General features: G+C 38.0%; 2 protein-coding genes across 2 annotated transcripts in view; one reads left to right on the forward strand and one right to left on the reverse strand.

Annotated features, from left to right (window-relative positions):
• LOC106095648 (uncharacterized) overlaps positions 1-26,657 on the forward strand; it is a 504,791-nt gene that overhangs the window by 51,180 nt on the left and 426,954 nt on the right. The gene's annotated exons all lie outside the window — the stretch shown is intronic.
• LOC106095649 (saccharopine dehydrogenase-like oxidoreductase) lies at positions 18,169-25,359 on the reverse strand. The gene is made up of 7 exons (XM_013262931.2): positions 25,200-25,359; positions 21,156-21,281; positions 20,839-21,073; positions 20,470-20,662; positions 20,248-20,394; positions 18,631-18,969; positions 18,169-18,546 (listed from the first exon to the last, which is right to left on the reverse strand). The coding sequence occupies exons 1-7, from the start codon at positions 25,320-25,322 to the stop codon at positions 18,435-18,437; spliced, it is 1,275 nt and encodes a 424-aa protein (XP_013118385.2). The 5' UTR covers positions 25,323-25,359; the 3' UTR covers positions 18,169-18,434.

Here is a 26,657-nt window from a genome sequence, read left to right on the forward strand (position 1 = left end):
CGATTTGACTCTTACTAGGCACATTTGTTGGAAGTCATAACAGAACATCACATGCAAAATTTTAACCAAATCGGATAAAAATTGGGGGTTGTAAGGGCTCAAGAAGTCAAATCGGGAGATCGGTTTATATGGGAGCTATATCCGGTTATAGACCGATTTGACTCTTACTAGGCACATTTGTTGGAAGTCATAACAGAACATCACATGCAAAATTTCAACCAAATCGGATAAAAATTGGGGCTTGTAAGGGCTCAAGAAGTCAAATCGGGAGATCGGTTTATATGGGAGCTATATACGGATATAGACCAATTCGGACTGAATTTGGAACAGTTGTTGAAAGTCATAAATGAACACCACATGCAAAATTTCAGCCACATCGGACAAAAATTAAGGCTTGTAAGAGATTAAGAAGTCAAATCGGGAGATCGGTTTATATAGGAGCTATATCAGGTTATAGACCAATTCGAACTGCACTTTACACAGTTGTTGGAAGTTATAAAGAAACACCACGTGCAAAATTTCAGCCAAATCCGACAAAAATTGCGGCTTGTAAGGGTTCAAGAAGTAAAATCGGGAGATTGGTTTATATGGGAGTTATATCAGGTTATAGGCCGATTTAGTTTGTATTTGGCGCAGCTCTTGAAAATCGTAACAGAACACTGGATGCAAAATTTCAGCCAAATGGGAAAAAATGCGGTTTCCAAGGTCTTAAGCCCTTAGTCAAATCGAGAGATCGACTCATTCGATGCCTTCGGGATCTGGTTGATCTTTATGACTATATCCTTCGCAGTTTCCACTTCCTTTTCTGGTCTAGAGGGGATAACGTACAGAATTTGTGCCGAAATGTATCCCTCGACTGGTGGAGCGGCAGCCGACGGATCCTAAGGCTCTCACTAATATGGAGAGAGACTCCCTAATTTTGCTCGGGGATACGCTACTCCAACCTACCCCAAAGACTACATGTCCAGATTCGGAAACTGCAACGCAGTCAGCCCAAAGACTGCGGCCACCTGAATGGCATCGCATGCCTTAAAGAATTAGGGCCGAACAATAGTAAGATGGGTCCAAAAACCTTTGCTAATGTTGCTGGGGACATTTTGTGATGGCAGTTATCGACAAGGGAGAATAACAAGGCTGCATACCTAGGAATAATTGGAGTAGGATAGTCAATGGACTGTCATCAGTATACTCCAAATTTCCTGGGTCTCCTCCAGTTTGTGATGACACAGGCTGATATTAGGGCCGATACTGACAAATTGCCTTCGGGGATCAACGCTCAATTGAAATGTATCGTTGTGCGCTAAAAAAAGATTGGTGAAATCTGGCCAGTTGCAGCACTAGATTTAGTCAAGAAGAAAGATATTCCTTCTCGATCAATGGCGCATGCTTGGATACCAAGGATTCCCTCAGATCCTGAATCCATACTTGGAAGACTAAGGGAATGCAATCCCCATCTTTCAACCACCGACTAGAAGATTGGTAGATTGAATAAAGCTAATGGTGACCGGAGACATGCAGTGTTCGTACTAAACTCCGACTGTCTCGCAGACCTCAACAAGTCTGAGCAGGTTGTAACCTACGGATTCCACAAGTTGACACTGAAGGTCTATGGAGGCGGTGGGGTTGGGGAATCAGTAGACGACTCAGCAGTAGTTGCTGAACACTTGCCTGAGTAACTATCGACCACATCGCTAATGTCTGGCGGATTGCAGGATGCTGGAAATCCCCCTGCCACAATCGTGATAGGAGGGTATGGCATCGAAACGGGACCCGACAAGAACTGTGAGGGTGGGTCATTTCGTTGGACTGGGTTCAATGGTGCGCCAGTGGGGATGGACCGATCTCAAAAAGTACTTCGAACGCAGCAGTTAGTGAAGCATCGTCCACACCGCAAGTGTCCAGTATCCTGAAGGTCTATAGAAGCGATGGGGTTGGGGAATCAGTAGACGACTCAGCAGTTGTTGCTGAACACTTGCCTGAGTAACTATCGACCACATCGCTAATGTCTGGAGGATTGTAGGGGACTGGAAATCCCCTTGCCATAATCGTGATAGGCGGGGAAGGCTTTTAAACGGGACCCGACAAGCTCTATTGGGGCTGGAAGGGAAGGGCCGATCTCAGACAGTACTTCGACAGCAGCAGCTAGTGAAGCATCTAAGGAGGAATCGGCATTTCATTTCTCTGCATAATTTACGAATTTTTCTGTATAATTGTCTCATAATGTTTCCCCACTGTGCCCAATTCGTGAGCCTCATGACCTCAACATTGAAATGACAATTTCCCCTGTGCAAATACCTCGAGAAAACGAAAAAAAAAAACGAAAAGTAAGAAATGATAATAGCATTTAATACTGAACTTACACAACGCGTTACACATTCATATGAATATCTCTCAGGGCATAACCAATACGACAAAGTGATTGTCAACCTTTAGGACAGAGTAATGACGGCAAAGACGACATGCACATTCAGGTAATTCGTGTTCATGTTCTTTAATATTAAATTGGTTTGTAGCAATCATGGAAAACACAGAACAACACATGAAATGACCCACTCTCAAATATTCGAAAGATTCTTTGGGAGGATAAGAGACTTACAGATGCTCCCTCTCTCTCTCTCACACACACACTTTTTTGTAATGAACAGAACCTTTCTTCTCTTTCTTTCGAATCAGCTACTGAGGTATGTATGCTTGTGTATGATGGCCGTTTTTGTTTACACAAGGTTAACTGAGATTCATGCAAGTGACAAGACCCCTCCATATTAGCATTGCCATCAGAGCAGGGTATTTCGGATATTTCCTTGTTAACTGTGAATTGTCAGTGGCAGTTAGTAGCAATGCCAATGACAACAGCATAACCAGTAACAAATAATAAGGCTTACTCCCTTGCTCACCAATACAGGTGCACAGACATGCTGCTGGGATTCTTCTTGAATACGAATTGCTAATGGCGTGTATAATTCAAATGTAACAAGGAATATCAATGGTTATGGAGCATACGCGTTATTACCCGGCCTATTAAAGGGAAAGAAATGTGAGCTAAGAACAGGGAGAAATAGCATCGAATTTTTTATAAAAATTTCCAAGAAATTTTCTCCAAAGACAAAATTGCCAAGAAATTTTCTCTAAAGACAAAATTTTCTCTTAAGAGAAAATTTGCAAGAAATCTTCTCTAAACCCAAAATTTCCAAGAAATTTTCTCTAAAGACAAAATTTCCAAGAAATGTTCTCTAAAGACAAAATTTCCAAGAAATTTTCTCTAAAGACAAAATTTCCAAGAAATTTTCTCTAAAGACAAAATTTCCAAGAAATTTTCTCTAAAGACAAAATTTCCCAGAAATTTTCTCTAAAGACAAAATTTCCCAAAAATTTTCTCTAAAGACAAAATTTCCCAGAAATTTTCTCTAAAGACAAAATTTCCAAGAAATTTTCTCTAAAGACAAAATTTCCAAGAAATTTTCTCTAAAGACAAAATTTCCAAGAAATTTTCTCTAAAGACAAAATTTGCAAGAAATTTTCTCTGAAGACAAAATTTCCAAGAAATTTTCTCTAAAGACAAAATTTCCAAGAAATTTTCTCTAAAGACAAAATTTCCAAGAAATTTTCTCTAAAGACAAAATTTCCAAGAAATTTTCTCTAATGACAAAATTTCCAAGAAATTTTCTCTAAAGACAAAATTTGCAAGAAATTTTCTCTAAAGACAAAATTTCCAAGAAATTTTCTCTAAAGACAAAATTTCCAAGAAATTTTCTCTAAAGACAAAAATCAACTCTGTGAGTGACGGATTATGTGCCTGGAAAGTCTGTCCTTTTTGACGAGGGGATCTCTGTGCCGGGGGTACCCCGTCCTTCCCATGTCCTGAGGGAGTCGGAAACATTGGAACGTAGGCGACAGGCCATATCCGAGTGAGGGATAACGTGTCAGGAAAGTCTTTCCTTGTTGACGAAGGGATCTCTGTGCCAGGGTTCCCCGCTCTTCCCATGTCCGTCTGCATACTGAGGGAGTCGGGAACTTCGGAACTAAGGCGGCAGGCCATATGCGGGTTAGGGATAATGTGTCAGGAAAGTATTATCTTGTTGACGAAGGTTCTCTGTGCCGGGGGTACCCCGTCCTTCCCATATCCGTCTGTATATTGAGGAAGGCGGGAACCTGAGAGCCTGAGCTGCAGGTCATATGCAGGTAACGGATTACGTGTCAGGATAGTCTTTCCTTGTTGACGAAGTCTTTCCTTTCTATGTTAGAGTCGGGAATCTGAGAGATTAAGCGAAAGGCCATGTGCGGATAACGGATTATGTGCCAGGAAAGTCTGTCCTTGTTGCAAGGTGATCCCTGTGCGGGGGTTATCGCATCCTTTCCATGTCCGTCTGTATATTGAGAGAGTCGGAAAAATGCGAACGTAGGCGACAGGCCATATCTTAGTGAGGAATAATGTGTCAGGAAAGTCTTTCATTGTTGACGAAGAGATCTCTGTGCCGGGGTACTCCGTCCTTCCCATGTCCGTCTGCATACTGAGGGAGCGGAAATTTCGGAACAGGCGGCAGGCCATATGCGGGTGTGGGAAAATGTGCCAGGAAAGTATTTCCTTGTTGACGAAAGCATCTCTGTGCCCCGCCCTTCCCATGTCCGTCTGTTTTTTGAGGGAGTTTGGAACCTGAGAGCATGGGCGGCAGGCCATATACGGGTAATGGCGTGCTTTGCGCCATGGGAGGTCGAAACTGATTTGAAGATAGTTTTTATACCCTACACCACCACTGTGGAACAGGGTATTATAACTTAGTGAATTAGTTTGTAACACCCAAAAGAGAGAAAGACCCATTGATAAGTATACCGATCGACTCAGAATCATTATTTTGATTCGATTTCGTCCGTCTGTCCATCTCTCTGTCCGTCTGTCCATGTTAATTTGAGTACAAAGTACAGGTCGTAGTTTTTATTCGATCGTCTTCAAATTTGGTACAGACATGTTTTTCGGCCTAGAGACGAAGCCTATTGAAATTGAAAAAAATCAGTTCAGATCTGGATATAGCTCCCATATATATGTTCGTCCGTTTTTCAGTAATAATGCAATAAAATGGTAATTTGTAAACCGATTCTCTCGAAATTTGGCAGGAAGGATTTTTTACGACTGTCGACATTACTGGTGAATTTAATGTAAATCGGTTCAGATTTAGATATAGCTCTTATATATATGTTCGTCCGATTTCCAGTAATATTGCTATAAAATTGTCTTTTGTTAACCAATTTTCTTGAAATTCGGCAGGAGGGATTTTCTCTTGACTCTCAAAATTACAGGTGAATTTCATGGAAATCGGTTCAGATTTAGATATGGCTCTCATATATATGTTCGTCTGATTTAGAAAAATATTGCAACAAAGTGATCATTTGTCATCCGATTCTTTCGAAATTTTGCAGGAAGGATTGTCTTATGGCTCTCAATATTACTGGTGAATTTCATAGAAATCGTCCCAGATTTAGATATAGCTGACATATATGTATATCGCCAGATTTTCATCCCAAAAACCACTGCAAGCGCATTGGTCGACCAATCTTGACAAAATTTTGCACAACGCTTTCTTCGACGTCTACCACATTATCTGAGAAGATTGCTCGGAATCAGTTCAGAATTATTGGGTTGCCCAAAAAGTAATTGCGGATTTTTTAAAAGAAAGTAAATGCATTTTTAATAAAACTTAGAATGAACTTTAATCAAATATACTTTTTTTACACTTTTTTCTAAAGCAAACTAAAAGTAACAGCTGATAACTGACAGAAGAAAGAATGAAATTACAGAGTCACAAGCTGTGAAAAAATTTGTCAACGCCGACTATATGAAAAATCCGCAATTACTTTTTGGGCAACCCATAGATATAGCTCCCATATATACGTTCGTCAGATTTTGGGTTAGTTGCCATAATGTTGTCATTTGTCAACCGTTGTTTTTACGGTTTGAACATATTTTCTCGCGTAAGTCCATCAAAATTGGTTCAGAATTGGATATAGGTCCCACATTGTACTAATAGGGTAGGTGTAGGGTATTATACAGTCGGCACCGCCCGACTTTTGCCCTTTCTTACTAGTTTATTAACGAGTTTGAGACTTTGCTGGATCCTGGGCCATCAAGGAATGACATGAAACGAGGCGGCCGGCCTCAAGATGAAGAAATCGAGGGATCAGTAAGCGCTATATCCAAATCTAAACCAATATGGCCCATTTGCAATCCCCTACGACCTACATCAATAAGAAGTATATGTGCCAAATTTCAAGCGGCTGTCTTTACGTGTTCGATCGCTATCGTGATTTCGACAGACGGACGCCATGTCCATGTAGATCGGCTCAGAATGGCGAGACGATCCAGAATATATGCACTTTATGGGGTCTTTGATCAATGTTTCGAGCTGTTATAAACGGAATGACTAGATTAGTGTACCCCCATCCTATTGTGGTGGGTATAAAAACTATCGATTTCTTTCCCTTTACTACTGATTTCCTTCCCTTAAGTTTTGAAATTTTACAGCTATTCCCTCTCGATTTTTACGAATTGCTTTTTACACATTTATGCTTGTAACTGCATTGTGTGAATAATTTTCGTTTCACCCTTGAGCTTTTCACCAAACTCATATATCCCCCAAGCATCCCTTTAGCCATTTTTTGAGGGTTTACTTGTTATAGTGCTTGGGCATCTGCACCAAGTTAGGTAGTGTGTAATATTTTCATTATCATCATCACCATCATCATATTTGGCAACCTTCCATACCCGTATTCTAAGAAACTTTTGTTTATGTGCCTTGAACCGTAACACAACGCTTAGGTTTAGTCAACTTTAATAGACCACATACTCATTCATGTGCACAACAAATTTAATGCAAATCATAAAAAAGTGAAAACAAAAACCAAGTTGGCAAAAAAAAACCATCCTCCCCAATTTTAAGAGGCTTGCGAAAAGTATGTCCTACATTTGGCGTTAACATCTTAAAATTTGTTCAGCATGTAGTCAAGTTATTAAGTTTTTGAGGCAACATTCTCACTATGCCTAGAAGATGTTGACACTTGTGTATGTACATCGTCTGTATGAGTATTTAATTATTTAACATTTATTATATTTTTGCTAAAAATTTAAAAATAGTTTAACCAACAAAAATCTAAGAAAAAAAAATTGTTTAACAAGTGACACCGAGGTTTTCATGTGCGATCCATTCCACTTAACCCATGCGGTTTGGACCCTGGGCTAGTAACCCGCACACGAAAATCTAAAAAGATTACTACGAGACACAAAAGAATAGTAAAAATGGACTCCCCTAATATTGACGAACCACGCAAACGAAAACAAGTAAGAGCGTGCTAAGTTCGGCCGGGCCGAATCTTATATACCCTCCACCATGGAGCGGATTTGTCGAGTTCTATGGGCGGTTTCTCTTTTTAGGCAAAGAACGGATATTAAATAAGAACTGTTATGCTATTGGAGCTATATAAAGTTATAGTCCATAAATGAATGCTGAACATTGTAGAAGTCATTGTGTTGTATTTCAGTTCAATCGGATAAGAATTGCGCCTTGTAGGGGCTCAAGAATCAACATCGGGTGGTCGGTTTATATGGGAGCTGTAACAAGCTGTGGATCGATTCACACCATATTGGACACGTATGTTTAAGGTCATGGGAGATGCGGTTGTACAAAATTTTTGTCAAATCGGATGAGAATTGCGCCCTCTAGGGGCTCAAGAAGTCAAGATCCCAGATCGGTTCATATGGCAGCTATATCAGGTTCTATATCGATTTATGCCATACTTAGCACAGTTATTGGAAGTCATAACAAAACACCTTATGCAAAATTTCAGCCAAATCGGATGAGAATTGCGCGCTCTATTGGCTCTTGAAGTCACGATTCAAGATTGGTTTATATGACAGCTATACTTGATTATGAACCGATTTGAATCATACTTAACACAAATGTTGGAAGTGATACCAAAACATCAAGTGCAAAATTTCAGTCAAATCGGACGAGAATTGTGCCCTCTAGAGGCTCAAGAAGTCAAGACCCAAGATCGGTTTATATGACAGTTATATTAAAACATGGACCGATTTGAACCATACTAAGCGCTGTTATTGGAAGTGATACCAAAACATCAAGTGCAAAATTTCAGTCAAATCGGACGAGAATTGTGGCCTCTAGAGGCTGAGGAAGTCAAGACCCAAGATCGGTTTATATGGCAGCTATATCAAAACATGGACCGATTTGAACCATACTTAGCACAGTTGCTGAAAGTGATACCAAAACACTACGTGCAAAATTTCCGTCTGTCTGTCGAAAGCACGCTAACTTTCGAAGGAGTTAAGCTAGCCACTTGAAATTTTGCACATATACTTCTTATTAGTGTAGGTCGGTTGAGATTGTAAATGGGCTATATCGGTCCACGTTTTGATATAGCTGCCATATAAACCGATCTGGGATCTTGAGCAGCTAGAGGGCACAATTCCTTTCCGATTTGGCCGAAATTTTGCATGAGGTGTATTATTATGACTTCCAACAACTGTGCCGAGTATGGTTAAAATCGGTCCATAACCTGATACAGCTGCCATATAAACCTATCTGGGGTCTTGACTTCTTGAGCGTCTAGAGTGCGTAATTCTTATCCAATATGGCTGAAATTTTGCATGAGGTGGTTTGTTATTACTTCCAACAGCTATGTTAAGAATAGTTTAAATCGGTCTATAACCTGACATAGCTGCCATATAAACCGATCTGGGGTCTTGACTTCTTGAGCTACTAGAGGGCACAAATATTATCCGATTTACCTTAAATTTTGCATGAGGTGGTTTGTTATGACTTTTAAGTGATATGCTAAGTATGGTTCAAATCGGTCCATGTTTTGATATAGCTGCCTTATAAACCGATCTTGGGTCTTGACTTCTTGAGCCTCTAGAGGGCGCAATTCTCTTCCGAATTAACTGAAATTTTGCACGAAGTGTTTTGTTATGACTTCCAATCACTGTGCTAAGTATGGCGCAAATCGGTACATAACCTGTTATAGCTGCCATATAAACCGATCTAGGATCTTGACTTCTTGAGCCTCTAGAGGGTGCAATTCTCATTCGATTTGGCAGAAATTTTGTACAACTTCTTCTCTCATGACCTTCAACATACGTGTCTAATATTGTCTGAATCGATCAATATCTTGATACAGCTCCCATATAAACTTATCTCCCAATGTGGCTTATTGAGCCCCTACAGGGCGCAATTTTTATCCGAATGAACTGAAATATAATACAATGACTTCTACAATGTTCAGCATTCACCTATGGCCCGAATCGGACTATAACATGATGTAGCTCCAATAGCATAACAGTTCTTATTCAATATTCTTTGTTTGCCTAAAAAGAGATACCGCGCATAGAACTCGACAATTGCGATCCATGGTGGAGGGTATATAAGATTCGGCCCGGCCAAACTTAGCACGCTCTTTCTTGTTTCTTATAAGGTAGGTGTAGTGTATTATAAAGTCGGCACCGCCCAACTTCAGGTTTGTGCGGTGCCCACTCCTTACTCGTTTTTTTTGGGTAATTATAAGGATGCAAGAAGAAACTTCGTTAGCATGAGTGTCCATATGTATGATATAGGGCTTTTAAATCCCTTTTGATATAGAAAACCTATTATTTATACTTTTTTTGTTTTTTTTTTTTAGGTAAGTGAGAATAATGACATTTGAATTGGTATGTATGGTTTATTTTTTTTACTTTAGTTACTATAAACATTCAAAAACCCAGACAATATATTGGATTGCCCAAAAAGTAATTGCGGATTTTTTAAAAGAAAGTAAACGCATTTTTAATAAAACTTAGAATGAACTTTAATCAAATATACTTTTTTTACACTTTTTTTCTAAAGCAAGCTAAAAGTAAATGCTAATAACTGACAGAAAAAAGAATGCAATTACAGAGTCACAAGCTGTGAAAAAATTTGTCAACGCCGACTATATGAAAAATCCGCAATTACTTTTTGGGCAACCAATATTAATTTTATTAAAATGTTTATAGAAAAATATTTGGTTGCCCATTTTTCCATGCAAAATATTAGCCACTTGGTTAATAAATCTTCCTACTCTTCCTTTGATAGCCCTTAATGGTGGCATTTAACCTAAATAGCAAATGACCCATATTTTAGTAACTCAATTTAATTGAATTCAATGGTAATGCGGGTCACAATGAACCTTTACGAGTTACACATGAATTGTATTCCATAATAAAGACTACCCTGAACCGCTATAGTCCCCCAATAAAACTGCTATTCTTTTGCTCTGCAAACATTCACATAAGGCTACTGACAATAAACCGCAAACCAAATTCACTCATCTACCAGCAAAGATGAACAACAGTCAGAAAAAGGTTTCATGTCAAATTCCAATAATTGCTGAAACTAACAAAGTCTGGTCTGATGATGGTGGAGTGCCATGATGTTTTATATTATTGGGACATTATTGTTTTACTAACATCATCATTATTATCCTCACCATCATCGTAGTCGTCATATCATAATAATTGTAATAATTTAATTAAGCCACACAATACAACCAACGAATAGGCAAACAAAAGAGATTATACTGGGCCAAATTTGTTGGCATACGTTCTACACATTACCATAGCCGATTATTGTTTTTGAGCGAGCAAAAGCAAGGGACATACCACATTCCGGTAACATCTTTGTTATGGCTATCCTACTCATGGCTTAACCCATCAACATTTTAGGCAGTTGATGTTGTGTACTGTGAAGATTGCCTGACTTTGAATTTCTTTCACAACCTAACCATCATATTTGCTTAACCACTAACAAAAGGAAGCCCCAAAAAGCCCAAGGAAGCTTCTAACCTGGATTATGGCCTAATATTTCAATGTCAGTAGAGGTAGGTAGCTTGATGACATGGACTTTATATTGCTTTGTTAATTTAGACACAGCAACAATGCTCAAGGATATACTTTTAATTAATTCTTAAAATTCTTTCACAAGCACTTGATGGACTGAGTGGAGAGGCATTCTCTAAGGCTTAGATATGAAGAAAATTGTGATTTCTAAATGGTTTTTCCATTGCCATAATCTCAAGTCCATTGTCTTCTGTATGGGGCAACATAATTTCAAAGGACAAGGGAATTACAATTCTCCTTTGTTAATCTCTTGAAACTATCAGGCAATTGGAGTTTTATACAATGAGCCGAATGCTGTATAAGTTAACCACCATTGCGATATCAATTCTCCCACTCTGTATTTAATCTGCCCATGTTCTGCGTATGAGAGCAGTGCAAATACCGAATGGTGAGTTTCAGATTCACACACTGGCTTATTAGAACTGCAGAGCGACTGCTGACTGATGGTTGAACTGAGCATTTATTCATGCTGCATTCTTGGCTTGGCGGTGTTGTGTTGTGGAGCCGTTCCCGAGCCATGGCACTTCCTGTAATGTCTGCCGTGTACTTCTTTAATACATCGCGTACACTGCATCCTCTTCGTTTTTATAGCCACCACCGAAGGATGGGGGTATATTCATTTCGTCACTCCATTTGCAACACATCGAAATATCAATTTCCGACCCTATAAAGTATATATATTTTTGATCAGCGTAAAAATCTGAGACGATCTAGCCATGTCCGTCCGTCTGTCTGTTGAAATCACGCTACAGTCTTTAAAAATAGAGATATTGAGTTGAAACTTTGCACAGATTTTTTTTTTCCATAAGCAGGTTACGTTCGAAAATGGGCTATATCGGACTTTATCTTTATATAGCCCCCATATAGACCGATTCACCGATTTAGGGTCTTAGGCCCATAAAAGCCACATTTATTATCCGATTTTGCTGAAATTTCGGACAGCGAGTTGTGTTAGGGCCTTCGAAATTCTTCTTCGATTTGGACCAGATCGCTTCAGATTTGAATAAAGTTGCCATATAGACCGATCTCTCGATTTAAGGTTTAAGGTGAGTTGTGTTAGGGCGTTCGCAATCCTTCTTCAATTTCGCCCAGATCGGTTCAGATTTGGATATAGTTGACATATAGACCGATCTCTCGATTTAAGGTTTTGGGCCCATAAAAGACGCATTTATAGCCCAATGTCGCCGAAATTTGGGACAGTGAGTAAACTAAAGTCCTTCGACATACTTCTGCAATATGGCACAGATCGGTTCAGATTTGGATATAGCTGTCATGTAAACCGATAAGGTTTTGGGCCCATAAAAGACGCACTTATTGTCCGATGTCGCCAAAATTTGGGACAGTGTGTTGTTTTAGGCCCTTCGACATTTCTCTTCAATTTGGCCCAGATCGGTTTAGATTTGGATATAGCTGCCATATATAGCAATCCGCCGATTTAGGGTCTTAGGCCCATAAAAGCCACATTTATTATCCGATGTTGCTGAAATTTGGGACAGTGAGTTGTTTAGGACCTTCGAAATCCTTCTTCAATTTGGCCCAAATCGGTCCATATTTGAATATAGCTGCCATATAAACCGATCTCTCATTAAAGGTTTTGGGTCCATAAAAAAAGCACTTATTGTCCGATGTCGCCGAAATTTGGGACAGTGAGTTATGTTAAGCCCCTTGACGCATTTCACCGGATTTTGACGAAATGTGGTTTACATATATTACCGAGGTGGTGGGTATCCAAAGTTCGGCCCGGCCGAACTTAATGCCTTTTTGCGAATGCAAATTTTGCCCGTCAACATTCAGGGGCAAACTTCTCACCTATCAATGAGTGCAGTCCGATTCAAGTTTGAGCTCAATGATTATTGAGACAGAATATGTACGCAATGGAATTTAAATGTGTGTGCTTTATTTAAATTCAGTATACAGAGTGATATGGAAAATGAAAATTATTTTTTCAATACACAACAATTAATACTAAGGTAACTTAATCAAATTAATTATGTTGAACTAAAGTAGAATAACATAAAGTATTTTCAACATGCCTCCTCAACATTATTAATTTAACAATTAAGTTTAATGCCCATATTATTAGAACAATAAATATGTTTTGGTTTCGGTACTGGTTTTGTTAGAACATCCGCCAACATATCTTGTGTAGGCAAGTACCGCAGCTCAACAACTCCATTTTGTATTGTGTCCTTAATATAATGATACTTGTAGTGGATATGTTTTGTTCGAGAATGATGAGAACCGAACTCTGCCATCTTTTGCGCACTTTGAGAATCAGTATGTATTTTTATTGGTTTGCCATTGAATAATCCAAGTTCTTCAAGTATGTAACTTAAATATGAGGCTTCTTTAGCTGATTCAGTCAAAGCTATATATTCCGCTTCAGCACTAGAATGTGCAACCACCTTTTGTTTTTTGGATTCCCAGGTGACCGCTCCACCTGCTAGGAGAAAACAGAACCCAGTTTGAGATTTCCTATCATTGATATCTTGAGCCCAATTGGCGTCACAGAATCCCATGAGAGGTGCCGAATTCTTTTTATATATTATTGCTGCATTCCTTGTTGTACTCAAGTACCTTATTACTTGCAAAGCAGCATTATAATGTTGTTTCCGGGGGTCTTTTGAAAATTGCGATAATATGTTAACTGCACATGCAATATCTGGTCTACTATGCAATGCTACGTACAATAAATAACCAATTAATTCTTGATAGACTTTTTCATCCACTTTTTCCCTTTCTTCTTCATTGTTTGAGTCCTTTTCTAGTTTCACATTTGCAGACATAGGAATTTTCACAGGTTTGCAGTTTTCTAGCCCGTATTTCTTTACTAACTGCTTTATATATCCTGACTGCGAAATCGATACTTCATTTGGCTTTACATTTACTTCAAGACCAATACAATGTTGTGGTACGCCTAAGTCTTGAATATCAAATTTAGATTGCAGTGCCTTCACAAATTTTTTGGTCATCATTTGGTTATTACTTGCGATTACTATATCGTCTACATATAGTGCAACAATCATAAGTGTATCTTCACTTTGGACATAATAAATGCAATGGTCATAGTTTGATCGATGTAATCCAAACTCTAAAATTATAGCATCAATGCATTTGAACCATTGTCGTCCTGATTGTTTGAGTCCATAGATGGCTTTTTGCAATTTACACACTTTATGTTTTGTTGCCTCCTGAACAAACATCTCTGGTTGTTCCATGTATATTTCTTCGTCCAGTGTGCCATTTAGAAAAGCAGTTGATACATCCAATTGTCTTAATTGAAGATTATGCTCCACTGACAAAGCATAAATCAATCGCAATGAAGTTTGCCTTACAACTGGGGCAAATGTATCAACGTAGTCTAAGCCCATGACTTGAGTATAGCCTTTTGCTACAAGTCTCGCTTTTCGTTTTTCAACTGTCCCGTCGGGTTTTATTTTCGACTTGAAAACCCATTTGCAACCGACAGCTTTTCTTCCTTCAGGCAAGTTTGTCAAAGTCCAGGTATTATTCTTCATCAATGACGCGTATTCTGATTCAATTGCTTTACGCCATTCATCTGCACGAATTGATGATAAAGCCTCATTTATTGATCTTGGGTCCATACATTTTTCATCAACCATATTAGACGACTCATCTTTTTTTTTAAACGTCCACGATCTAAGCCTCTGCTTTATGGATTCAAACTGGTATTGGTTATTACTTCCAGCATCTCTGACATTCTCGTTTGGAATTTCATTGGAACTCTCACCACTTTGACAGTCTTCATTTGAAAATTCCGAGTTGTCACACTCAGAAAACTCGTCATCCGTCTCATGGTCAACATCATCGGATGACCGATCATCATCGAATCGTTGATCCACTTTATCAATTTTTGGAGATTTGATTTCAAATTCATAAAACAATTCTTTGTTTGTTTTGTTCACATTCTTGTACAATTCATTCTCAATGAATCTTACGTCACGACTTTTTACAACTTGTTTAGTGCCTGGTCTCCATAATCGATATGCCTTTGATTCAACGGAATAGCCCACTAATATATGTTCATCAATCCTGGCTTCCCATTTGAATTTGGACTTCTTGTTTAAAACGAAAGCCTTACATCCTATTTGGCGTAAATGTTTCACGCAAGGTTTCTTACCAGTCCATATTTCTTCAGGAGTTTTTTCATTGTTTAGATTTGTCGGACATCTGTTTCTTATATACACTGACGTGTTAATCAATTCCGCCCACAAGGAAGTTGGTAAATCAGCATCTAACATACAGGAACGACCCATTTCCACCAAAGTACGATTCATACGTTCGGAAACGCCGTTCTGTTGAGGGGTGTACTCCGCTGTTAGCTGACGTTTAATTCCATTTTTCTTCAAAAAATTCGAAAAATCTGCCCCAACCAAATCTTTTGCATTGTCACTTCGAAGTATTTTTATCCTTTTTCCAGTTTCATTTTCAACAGCCTGTTTAAATTCTTTAAATTTCTCTAAATATTCGTTCTTTTGTCTCAGAAAATAGACATACACTTTACGAGAGAAATCGTCAATGAAAGTTGCAAAATAAATACTTCGTCCCATAGACTCACACTTCATAGGACCACATAAGTCTGTGTGAATAAGTTGCAATATTTCCGTGGAAGATTTTTCATTTTTATGTGGGAAGGATAATCTAGTCTGCTTTCCACGAATACAAGCTTCGCAATCAATTTGCATCGCATTCAAATTTGGCAATCCATTTACCATAGAAAAAGACGAAAGTCGGCTTAAGTCCTTACAATTTAAGTGCCCATATCGCCGATGCCACAAATTAAAATTCTTTTCGTTGCTTTGATGCACTGTATTTGCAGCCTTTTTATCTTCAAACAAATTGACGAAATATACATTGTTTCTCTTGTGGCCTTCAATCAAAATTTCATTTTTTCTCAAAATTAAAGCCTTTTTGCCCTCCATGGTTACTTTACAACCGGAGTCTGTAGCTTTACTGGCCGACACAAGGTTACATTTCAAATGTGGTACATATAGTGCGTTATCAAAGTGTATGGTCTTCTTTTTTCCTTGTACATTTACAAAAATCGAAACTTTACCAATACCTTTGATGCATACCTCTTTGTCGTCTGCCAGTTTTACTTTACCATTATAGCCTTTGTTGAGTTGGATAAATAGAGATTCCTCATTACACATATGGGAAGTCGCTCCACTATCTATTATCCATTCGCGATTAGATTTCACGATCATAGCAGTTTCTGTTGCACCCATGCATTTTGCTTTTTCCTCAACACCGCGAGAGTTTTCCTCAAATGACAATTTTTCTCTACATTTGCTGGCTTTATGTCCTTTCTTTTTACAACGAAAACATTTAAAAGTCTTTTTGAACATACCTTCAGCTTGAGTTTTGTTGTAATTTGAACCATATTGATGTTGCTTTCTTGCGTAATGTTTAGCTTTCATTGCAGAATCTTGATCTAACGCATTTTTATCACCAATTTCCAACAAACGCGCCTTCAACACCTCAACTTTCGGAAATTCGTTTGCAGTATCCACGGCAGCCTTAATAGCTGAAAATTTCTCTGGCAATGCATCTACAATTATAACCGCAAGAAGGTCTTCATCCAATTCAACACCCATTTCACGAATCGAAGCAGCACAAACGTCGAATTCAATTAAAAATTCCGACACGCTCTGGTTTTCAGACATTTTGAAGTTTAGCAGCTTCCTGTAGCACTCTATCTTCTTTCTGATAGTCTTTCGATCAAAAGTATCTTCCAGATGTTTCCACATTTCACTTGATGACTTGATATGTCTCACCATACTCACTATGTTTGCTTCCAAGGATATCAAAATTTCGGCTCTTGCATCCATATCCTTTTCCTTGAATTTTTTCAGGGTCTCCATCTTGGTTTCAAATTGAGTTCTCTGCTCACTCGTTGCATTTTGAGGTAAAATTGGAACTTTCGGACATTTTTCTTCACCCATCACAATATTCAGCAATCTATTTTTATGCAAAATAGCCTCCATTTGCGTTTTCCATGTCAAAAAATTGTTGCCGTTGAACAACGGAATGCGTCCATTAAACGTAGACATTTTTCAACAGATCAGGATACACAGCTTACCAATTCCAAAAAATTTTTCTGACCTACAGAAAATTTCAGCCTTTGAATCGCTTTTCCAGGTATACACAGATTCCCAATTTAACAATTTTTCTGTCCAACAGAAAATTTCACCTTTTGAATTTCTGTTCCCGGTACACAAAGCTCACCAATTCAATATTTTTCTGACCAACAGAAACAACGGCCTTTGAATTACTAGTCCAGATTATGAAGTTTGAATTATTCTTATTTGCTCAAAATTCGCGTTATGAGTTCTGGGCCCATAACCTATTGAGACAGAATATGTACGCAATGGAATTTAAATGTGTGTGCTTTATTTAAATTCAGTATACAGAGTGATATGGAAAATGAAAATTATTTTTTCAATACACAACAATTAATACTAAGGTAACTTAATCAAATTAATTATGTTGAACTAAAGTAGAATAACATAAAGTATTTTCAACAATGATAAGGGGCCTCCTTTTTATAGTCGAGTCCGAACGGCGTGCCGCAGAGCTACACCTCTTTGGGGGAAAGTTTTTACATGGCAATGTACCTCACAAATGTCGCCAGCACTAGGAGGGGATGACCACCGCTGAAAAATGTTCTGATGTTCCTGCGAGAATTCGAACCCTGGCGTTCAGCGTCATAGGCGGACATGCTACCTCTGCGCTACGGTGACCTCCAAAAGGGATAACCACCGATGAACATTTTGTTGATGTTCGCGCTGGTATTTGAACCCAGTCGCTTGGGGTCATAGGCGGACATGCAAACCTTTGCGCCACGGTGGCCTCCGAATTGTGAATAGTTGATTTTAATACGCTTAAACATCGTGTCAACCCAATTCAGCATGGGGTGGTGAAAGGGGTGGTTTGTTATGAGTTATGTGTTGATAATTGTGTCCAAACGCCACCTGTGAAGGAGAAAAGTGTATTTTATACTCTGCCATTTCATCATAGAGATAAATAAGGTGAAAAGTATTCATTATACTCTGCCATTTCATCAAAGAGATAAATAAGTATTAAAAACCATTGACATTTTTTTATCAAAATTCGTGCTTTTCTAACACAGGCGACTAAAAATTTATCAATATTTTTAAGCATTAGTGTTGTTATTTTCATTTTTAAATATTCTTTTATTGTAACAATATTATTATAGTGGGTTGCCCAAAAAGTAATTGCGGATTTTTCATATAGTCGGCGTTGTCAAATTTGTTCACAGCTTGAGACTCTGTAATTGCATTCTTTCTTCTGTCAGTTATCAGCTGTTACTTTTGGCTTACTTTAGAAAAAAGTGTAAACAAAGTATATTTGATTAAAGTTCATTCTAAGTTTTATTAAAAATACATTTACTTTCTTTTAAAAAATCCGCAATTACTTTTTGGGCAACCCAATATATATGACCTTTGCATAAAATATGATATTTTATATTGGATTGTATTCAATCCCACTTCTTTTCCAATATCTCAAAATGCAAGCCATATTTGCCGCTACGAAATTCATCCAAAAGTTGAGTTTTAGCAAAAGCATAACCAGGTGGTAAAACACCTCCACTGTGAACACAAAACAAAAAGACAATATAAATTTAAAATGAAAAATATTTATTTTATTTTTGTTTCGCTATTCACAATACTCACTTTCCTGGCATTTTATCTTGCTCCTGTAAAATGGTTTTGGCACATGCCAATAATGCTTTGCTGGTTATGCCATAGTAATGATCTTTACCCGAAACTCTTGTAATTAGTTGCGCTGTGGGATGTGGTGCATGTGGGCTACTTCTATACCAACCCTTGGCCTTGAGGGTGTAGCTGAATTCCATGGCTTTGCGATTCACTTCAAGTGGACCCTTCTGCGCCACATAGCCTAGGGAGAATATTTTGGGATATTGTAGCAATAACTTTCGTGTAAAGCCAAAATGGGTCATAATGAAACCGAAAACCAATATTAGTGGCACCAATAGAGCCCACCAAAATGAACTGTGAATGAGATAGGCAGAGAAAGAAACAAAAATTTAATAAGGAATATAAAAATAACAGGTAAAAGCAATTCCATGACAGCCGGATTGACCTGATGAAGTCCTTTATCGGCAAGGGCTGCCGCCTCAGTGTACAAAACAGTGCTACAACAACAACAAAAATTAGAAGCGTGCTAAGTGCTGCCGAGCCGAATTTTATATACCCTTCACCTTAGACCGTACTATTGATTCAAATACAGATTTCATGCTTCCATCGTCCGGCTTAAATGTGGTCCCCATCGGGCCTTAGTTAGATAAAGCTGCCATATACTACGATCTACCAATTAAGTTTCTGAAGCCCATAACAGCTTCATTTAGTATCCGATTTCGCTAATATTTGAAATAAGCTTCCCGAAATCCGAACCAAATAAGGTCCACATCGGACGATATTTAGAACATTAACGTTTGAGTGTTTGGTAAACTCTATTCTTTAAAGTCTTTATATCAGCCCGATATGGTCATGATGTCCGATTTTCAGGGTGTGGTGGTCCCCTAGACACTTGAGCCTGAAAATAATTTTCCCGAATATTGATATTAGATTCGTGCTTTACTTCCAAAGACCGTTCATTTGAGCCCCATATTGCTATGGTCGTAAATTTGTCCCCATTGGGGGATGTTTTTGGGGAGAGGCGGCCCCCCCAAACACTTGGTCCCATATTTTGATATCAGATTCGAATTGTACACTCAAATACCTTTTATTTAAGCCCCATATTCCCGTGGTCAGTAAATAAGTCCTATTTGGGGGTGTTTTGGGGAAGGGGTGGACCCCCAGAAACGTGGTCCCACATTTGGATATCAGATTCGTGGTCTACTCCCATATACCTTTCATTTGAGCCCCATACTTCCATAGTCTTACACATGACCGGTTTGGGGAGTGTTTTGGGGAATGGGTTCGCCGTTCTGATTTCCCTGAAATCTTAAGCAACAAGACTTCTTTCATACGATCAGAATATGGCCCAAATCAGACCATATTTAGACATGGCTGTCATTAGATCGATCTTCTAATAAAGTGTCTTTAGCGGATTATTTGCCCGATTTCGCTGAAACTGTGGCTTGTATAGGACTTCTCGGACATATTTGCATATAACTATGTATGCGGTATTGGAGCTGTAATAATATGGGCTGACGAATATACCCGCGATGGTGGGTATCAAAATTTCGGCTTGGCCAAATTTAACACTTTTTGACTTCTAAATATGTCTAAAGCTTCTTTTCATGAAATTTTAAATCCAATACTCACTGAAATCCAATGTAAGTTCCGTATTGGACTGGTCTCTTTTCTTCATTCAGGAATAGCAAACGTTGAGATCTGTGGACTATATAGCGGGAGGGTGTAGGTATTTCCAGAAAATAAGTTTTCAAGCCCTTTGTCTTATGAATACCATATCTGTGGGCGGGAAAAGTAAATTTTGTTTTAAAATACGTTTTTTCCATTCCCCAGTTATTTAATGTTTGACAATACCTTATTTTTAATTTCGGCTTAAAATTTGGCATGACTTCATAGTTAAGTTGCTTTTGCAAACTGGCAATTTCTTTGTAATTTTGCATATAATAGATAATGCTATCCCATGAGCCGCGGCTTAGTATTGCCTTGGAAGATTTATCCTGCTGATTTAAATTAGTTTCATAATATGATTCAATTGAATTTAGGAGTCCTGCAGAGAAATAAGCAAATATTTAAATTAAAATTTCAATTGAAAATTCTCTAAAATGTTTAAGAAATTTGTGGACTAACATAATATAGGTACCATGTACTAATTGCCTTAGCTGATTCAAAACGTTTACGTACAGTGAAATTTTATTTTATTTAGGTTTTTTTTATACATTTTACCTGGATAATTTCTTTCTGTATACAATACCGCCATTTCAGCACAAATACTTTCGAACCCACAACTGGGTATTATGTATGACCCCCTGGTTTGGGCCAGCTCATGATATTTAATTTGTATGCCATCAGAAAATTGTGGTTCGGCATTAATGTCTATATGATGGGTGCCAGCATCGATGCAGGCCTTCACAACCGCTTCGCCATATAGGCGAAAGGGACCGCAACAGTTTAAAACAATCTGAAGTTATACAGACAATTTTTTTGTTTAATTAAATAACAGTTGGATTATTTTTTATCCCGTATAGTCGTAAGATACTCACCTTGCATTTTTTAGCCATCTCTTCTAAAGATTTCTGTTCGGCAACATTAGCAATAATTATGGGCACCTGACTTAGGTCTTGTCCAACACGATTGGCGACTATTTGCAATACTGATAGTAGTTTTGACTGCAACAGAAAAAATTATGATCAGTTTTAGCTATGAAGCTTAGAGCTTAGAGTTCAAATCCAGCAAAAAAAAATTTATAAAATTTTTTTCTTAGACAAATTTTCTATAAAAACGAATTTTAATTCAAGTTTTTCCTAATCAAGTTAATCAAGTTTTTCCTAAAAACACAATTTTAATGAATATTTTTCTTACGACAAAATTTCAATGACATCTTTTATATAAAAATTAAAGTTAGGCGGTTTGGCTTTTTGTTCTGAGTGGACTCAAAAACGGCTGAGCCGGGCGGACCCTCCCCTTTACCTCAATTTTCAAAAATGGCAGATCTGGGAGATGTGTGCACCGATTTCAGCGAAATTTTGCATGCCACCTTGTGGTACCACAAAACGCGAAATTGGTATAAAATTTTGGGGTCAAATAACCTGGGGGGACGCCCTCCCAAAAACCCTACCGAACGGACATGTTTGCCGATTGTGAAAATATGGGTATCAAATGAAAGGTATCGAAGAGTAGCGTACGAACTTGGCATACAAATTTCGCTCATACATCTGTTATAGGAATTTGGTCCAAGGTATCTACGGAGACTCCCCACCCCCAAAAACTCCCAAAACGGACATGACTGTCCAACGTCACAAAATGAGTATCAAATGAAAGGTCTTTGGGAGTTGACTACGAATCTGGTATACATATTTGGGATGGAGTCTGGGACCGGCCCACCCACTCAGAGAAAGGTCTATGCCAGCAGAGTTCGAGTCTTATGTTGATATAAGGATTCAAGTATCTGGGTCACGTCCTGCCGTTCAGCAGGACATGTAGATCGCGACAATAAATTACTTAAATAAATTGTCTTTTGAGTCTTAGCGTCGGGGGGCCGCCCTACTACGTACCCTTCAAACTGGACATATTTGTGGGCTATAACGAAAGGGAGCTCAAATCTGATATCTGTTTCATGACCAAGTGTTTAGGGGACGCCTCACCTCATAAACTCCTTTTTAACCACACATATATACCGACTATAAAAATATGTAGCTCAAATGTGGTTTTTGGAAGTAGAGTATGAATCTGGTATCCACTTTCGGGGCAAAGGGTTTGGCTACTTCAATCCACCACCAAAACCAAGAGAATGCAGTAGGTCTAACATCAAAGCTTTCATGGGCGAACACTCCTCAAATACGTCAGATTTCGGAGATGGGTGGGGCAAAATTTTGTTTGTTGATAATAACTCAAAATCAGAATTGTGGTATTTTTATTTAGGGTGGGATATCTCGAGGGCCGCAGCACCGCCAAATGGAAATATAAACAAATAATGAGAATATGGGGATCAAATGAAAAAAGTGGAAGTGTAGCGCTTTGTTTGTCTATTTTTTTTTGTTCCGAGTAGGCTCAAACACGGCTAAACCGATTTTCATGAAATGTTCACACAAAGTAGAGTTTGGCCTCCCGATGAAAATAGGGTACTTCATTTTGTGATATCTGTGAGGGGCCGGACCCTTCCCCTAACCACAATTTTAAAAAACGCCAGATCTCGGAGTTGGCTGCATCGATTTGTATGCCCCTTAAGGTAGCCCTAAAACTAAAAATTGGTATAAAAATTGGGGTTAAGTTACCGTGGGGGACGCCCTACCGCAAAATATATAATAATTGCGCCCTATAGCGGCTCAAAAGTCCAGCTCGAAGATCGGTTAATATGGGGGCTAAATCAAGTTATGAACCGAAGTAGCCCATACTTGGCACACATAATGAAAGTCATAGCAAAATACTTAATGCAGAATCTTAGCCAAATCAGATAATAATTGCGCCCTCTAGGGGCTCAGGAAGTCATGTTCTGGGATCGGTTTATATGGGATCTGAATCAGATTATTAGCCGATTTGGACCATATTTAACATAGTTTTTAGAAGTCAGAACAAAATACTTCATGGAAAATTTCAGCCAAATAGGATAATAATTGGGCCCTCTAGAGGCTCAAGAAGTCAAGATCCGATTCGGTTTATATGGGACCTGTATCGGGTTTTAAACCGATTTAGACCATACGTGGCACACTTGTTAGAAGCGATAACAAAACACTTATTGAAAATGTCAACCAAATTGGATAATAATTGCGCCCTTTAGAAGATCAAGAAGTCAAGATCCGAAATCGGTTTATATGGCAGCTATATCAGGTTTTGAGCCGATTCCGACCATATTTGGCTCTAAAAGTCAAGATCCAATGGGAGCTATATCAGGTTTCGAACCGATTTGGACTACAGTTGGCACAGTTGTTGGAAGTTAAAACAAAATACTTCATGGAAAATTTCCGCCCAATCGGATAAAAGTTGCGCCATCTGGGGACTCAAAAAATCAAGTTCCAAAATTGGTTTATATGGGAGCTACATTAGGTTGTGAACTGTTTAAGACCATACTTAGCACTGTAGTTGAAAGATAAAACAAAACACTTCATGCGAAATTTCAGGCAAATTCGATAATAATAACGCCCTCTAGCGGCTGAAGAAGTCAAGATCCGAAATCGATTTATTTGGGAGCTATATCAGGTTATGAGCCGATCGGGGCCATACTTGGCACAATAGTTGGAAGTTGCAATAAAACACTCCTTGCAAAATTTCAGCAAAATCGGATAAGAAGCTCAAGAAGTCAAAATCTAGGATCGGTTTATATGGGAGCTATTGTATATAAGGTTTTGAACCGATTTGGACCACACATGGCACAGTTATTAGAACTAAAACAAAACACTTCATGCTAAATTTCAACCAAATCGGATTAGAATTGCACCCTCTAGTGGATCAAGAAGTTAAGATCCAAGATCAGTTTATCCGGCAGCTATATAAAAACCTGGACCGATATAGCCCATTTACAATACTGACCGACCTACACTTACAGAAAGTATTCGTGCAATATTTCATCGTATGGTACAGGGTATAATGACAAGTATTGAAGAGGAGCGTACAAACTTGATTAAAAAAATTTTAGCCCATGAGTCGGAGGACCGCCCACCCCAAAAAACCGCCCATAAATGACATGTTTATCGATTGGGGCATTATGGGTATCAAATGAAAGGTAATTGGAAGTAGAACACGAAATTTATATAAACATTTGGGGTCAAGTACAAGGGGGGCGCCCCACCCCATAAACCACCCTCAAACAGACATGTAGGCCGTTCAAGCTAATATATTTTTCAAAAGAGAGATACTTGAGAGTAGAATACGAAACTAATATAAAAATTTGGGTCATTTCCTGGGGGTTCGCCACACACCAAAATGATGCTCCAGATGGACATATATACCAAACGGGACAATATGGGATTCTAATGAAAGGTATTTGAGAGTTAATTTCGAATATGAATTATTATTATGTCCGCAAAGATAAATTTGAATATAACTTAGCCAAGACACAAACCTGAGATTTTAATAGAGATATGTTAAGTGATTAAGAGACCACTGTTAACTGATTTTCTATTCTATTTTAAATAAAAAAAATATTTTTAACAATTTCTTACCTAAAATTTTCTAAAATCACTATGTAAAGAATATATCTATAACTATAAACTGCTTAATAGTAACCAAAGCCTCAAACCTGTATACAAAAAATATATCATGACAACCTATATGACCCATTTTTAAAACCGCATATCAGTGAACTCGTCATAAATAGGTGATACAAGCTAATACCAATATAAGCTCCTGCCAGGGGGGACTTCTGATTCTAAAATCTCCTAGTAGGAGCTAATCCAGATATCAGTTTGTATCACCTATCTACGACCAGTCCAACACAATGGACCATTATGTTTAATTCAAATATAACTTTAATTGCCAAATATCTCCAATCTTTCAAGGCAAAAATTCAATAATTTTTCTCTAAATACAAAATTTAATTTAAAATTTCTTTTAACGGCAAGTTTGAAGAAAATCCCCTACCACATTCTTACCTCATTTCTGCCAGCGATACCCCATTTGAAATCCTTCAAAAATTCAATGGCATCTTCTACTACAATTTGGCCGGTGTATCCTGTAGCTCCAAATATAATTACATCCAATTTGTCCTCTGCCATTTTATAACTAAGAGTAGGAGTGTCGTACAAGATGATCTTATCCGAATGACAGCCCGATTTAAACTAAAGAAAATTTAGATTTTCAAACGGAAGATGCGTTCTTCTTGTTCTGATAACAAGTACTCCATTGCTATTCAGGGTTGAATAACAATGGAGTACTTGAATATCAAAATGTGGGGATTGTGACTTTGAACATCGCATCCGATTATTATTCACTTTCAGTTTGTTTAAATGAAGATGACTGGGTGTTTTTACGTAGATGTTAATGGAATATTTTTCTAGTGTTGATCGCATTGAGAACGAAGAGGATCAATATTGACAAATTGATATGAAGTATATTTATGAGGTGATTTTTGTGCCAACATTTATTTGCATATTGGCATAAAATAGCCAAGGCACTGTGGAGATGCCATTGCATAGTGGGATAAAATCGTAAAAAACTAGTAAAACATAGGTCATTAGAGAACAGACAGATATAATTCTTTGAACTTGAAAATGCTTTGAGCTCAGGTGTTATCGAGAATATGTCTCTTCCAAACCCATTAAAAAAATGGTTTGCACCAAACAATACAGAAAATGTCGATTTGAAAACCATCTTTGCCAAATTGGGCATTTTGGGGATTTTTGTGAAGAAATTCAGGCAGAATTTATTTTTAGTTTTTTAATGACACTTATATCTGCAAAAGTCAGAAAGAATTATAAAGACATCTCTGTTTGTTCTTTCTTAAAATTTTTCTAATTGAGTTTTTGTACTTTTTTGTAGGGATTTTTGAGGACTATCCAGCAAAAAAAATTTTCGAAATTGGACCACAAATGAAGATTCGATTGGAGAAAACTCTTTGAAATTTGAAATGGTTAGAGTTGAGGTTTTTTCGAGATCATGTGCAAAATTTCAAGGCCCAAGGTGGTTCGGACCGGTCCAATTTCGAAAATTCTTTTGAGCACTATCCAGCTCAAAGAATTTTCGAAATTGGACCACAAATGAAGATTTGGCAGCCCGAACAATTTTTCGACATACCGAGGTGACCAAATTTAGGGCCCTGACAAGAGGAGTCCGGACCACCTAAGGCCTTGAAATTTTGCACATGGAGTTTTCTCTAACCGTTCTCAAATAGCATATTTGTTATTATTTTTTTTTCGATTCTATCCCACTGTGCAACGGCATCTCTTGAACCAAAATATTTGAAAAATTTTTGTTCATAACGAATTTTTTAAAGTTTGTAATTTTTTTTTTAAATATCTACAAAAATTGTTGTAGAAATTTGCTGTTTTTCCAGCTCAAAGAATTTTCGAAATTGGACCACAAAAATTAAGATTTGGCAGCCCGAACAATTT

The sequence above is a fragment of the Stomoxys calcitrans genome, chromosome 4 (genome assembly GCF_963082655.1).
Source record: "Stomoxys calcitrans chromosome 4, idStoCalc2.1, whole genome shotgun sequence".
Lineage (NCBI taxonomy): Eukaryota > Metazoa > Arthropoda > Insecta > Diptera > Muscidae > Stomoxys > Stomoxys calcitrans.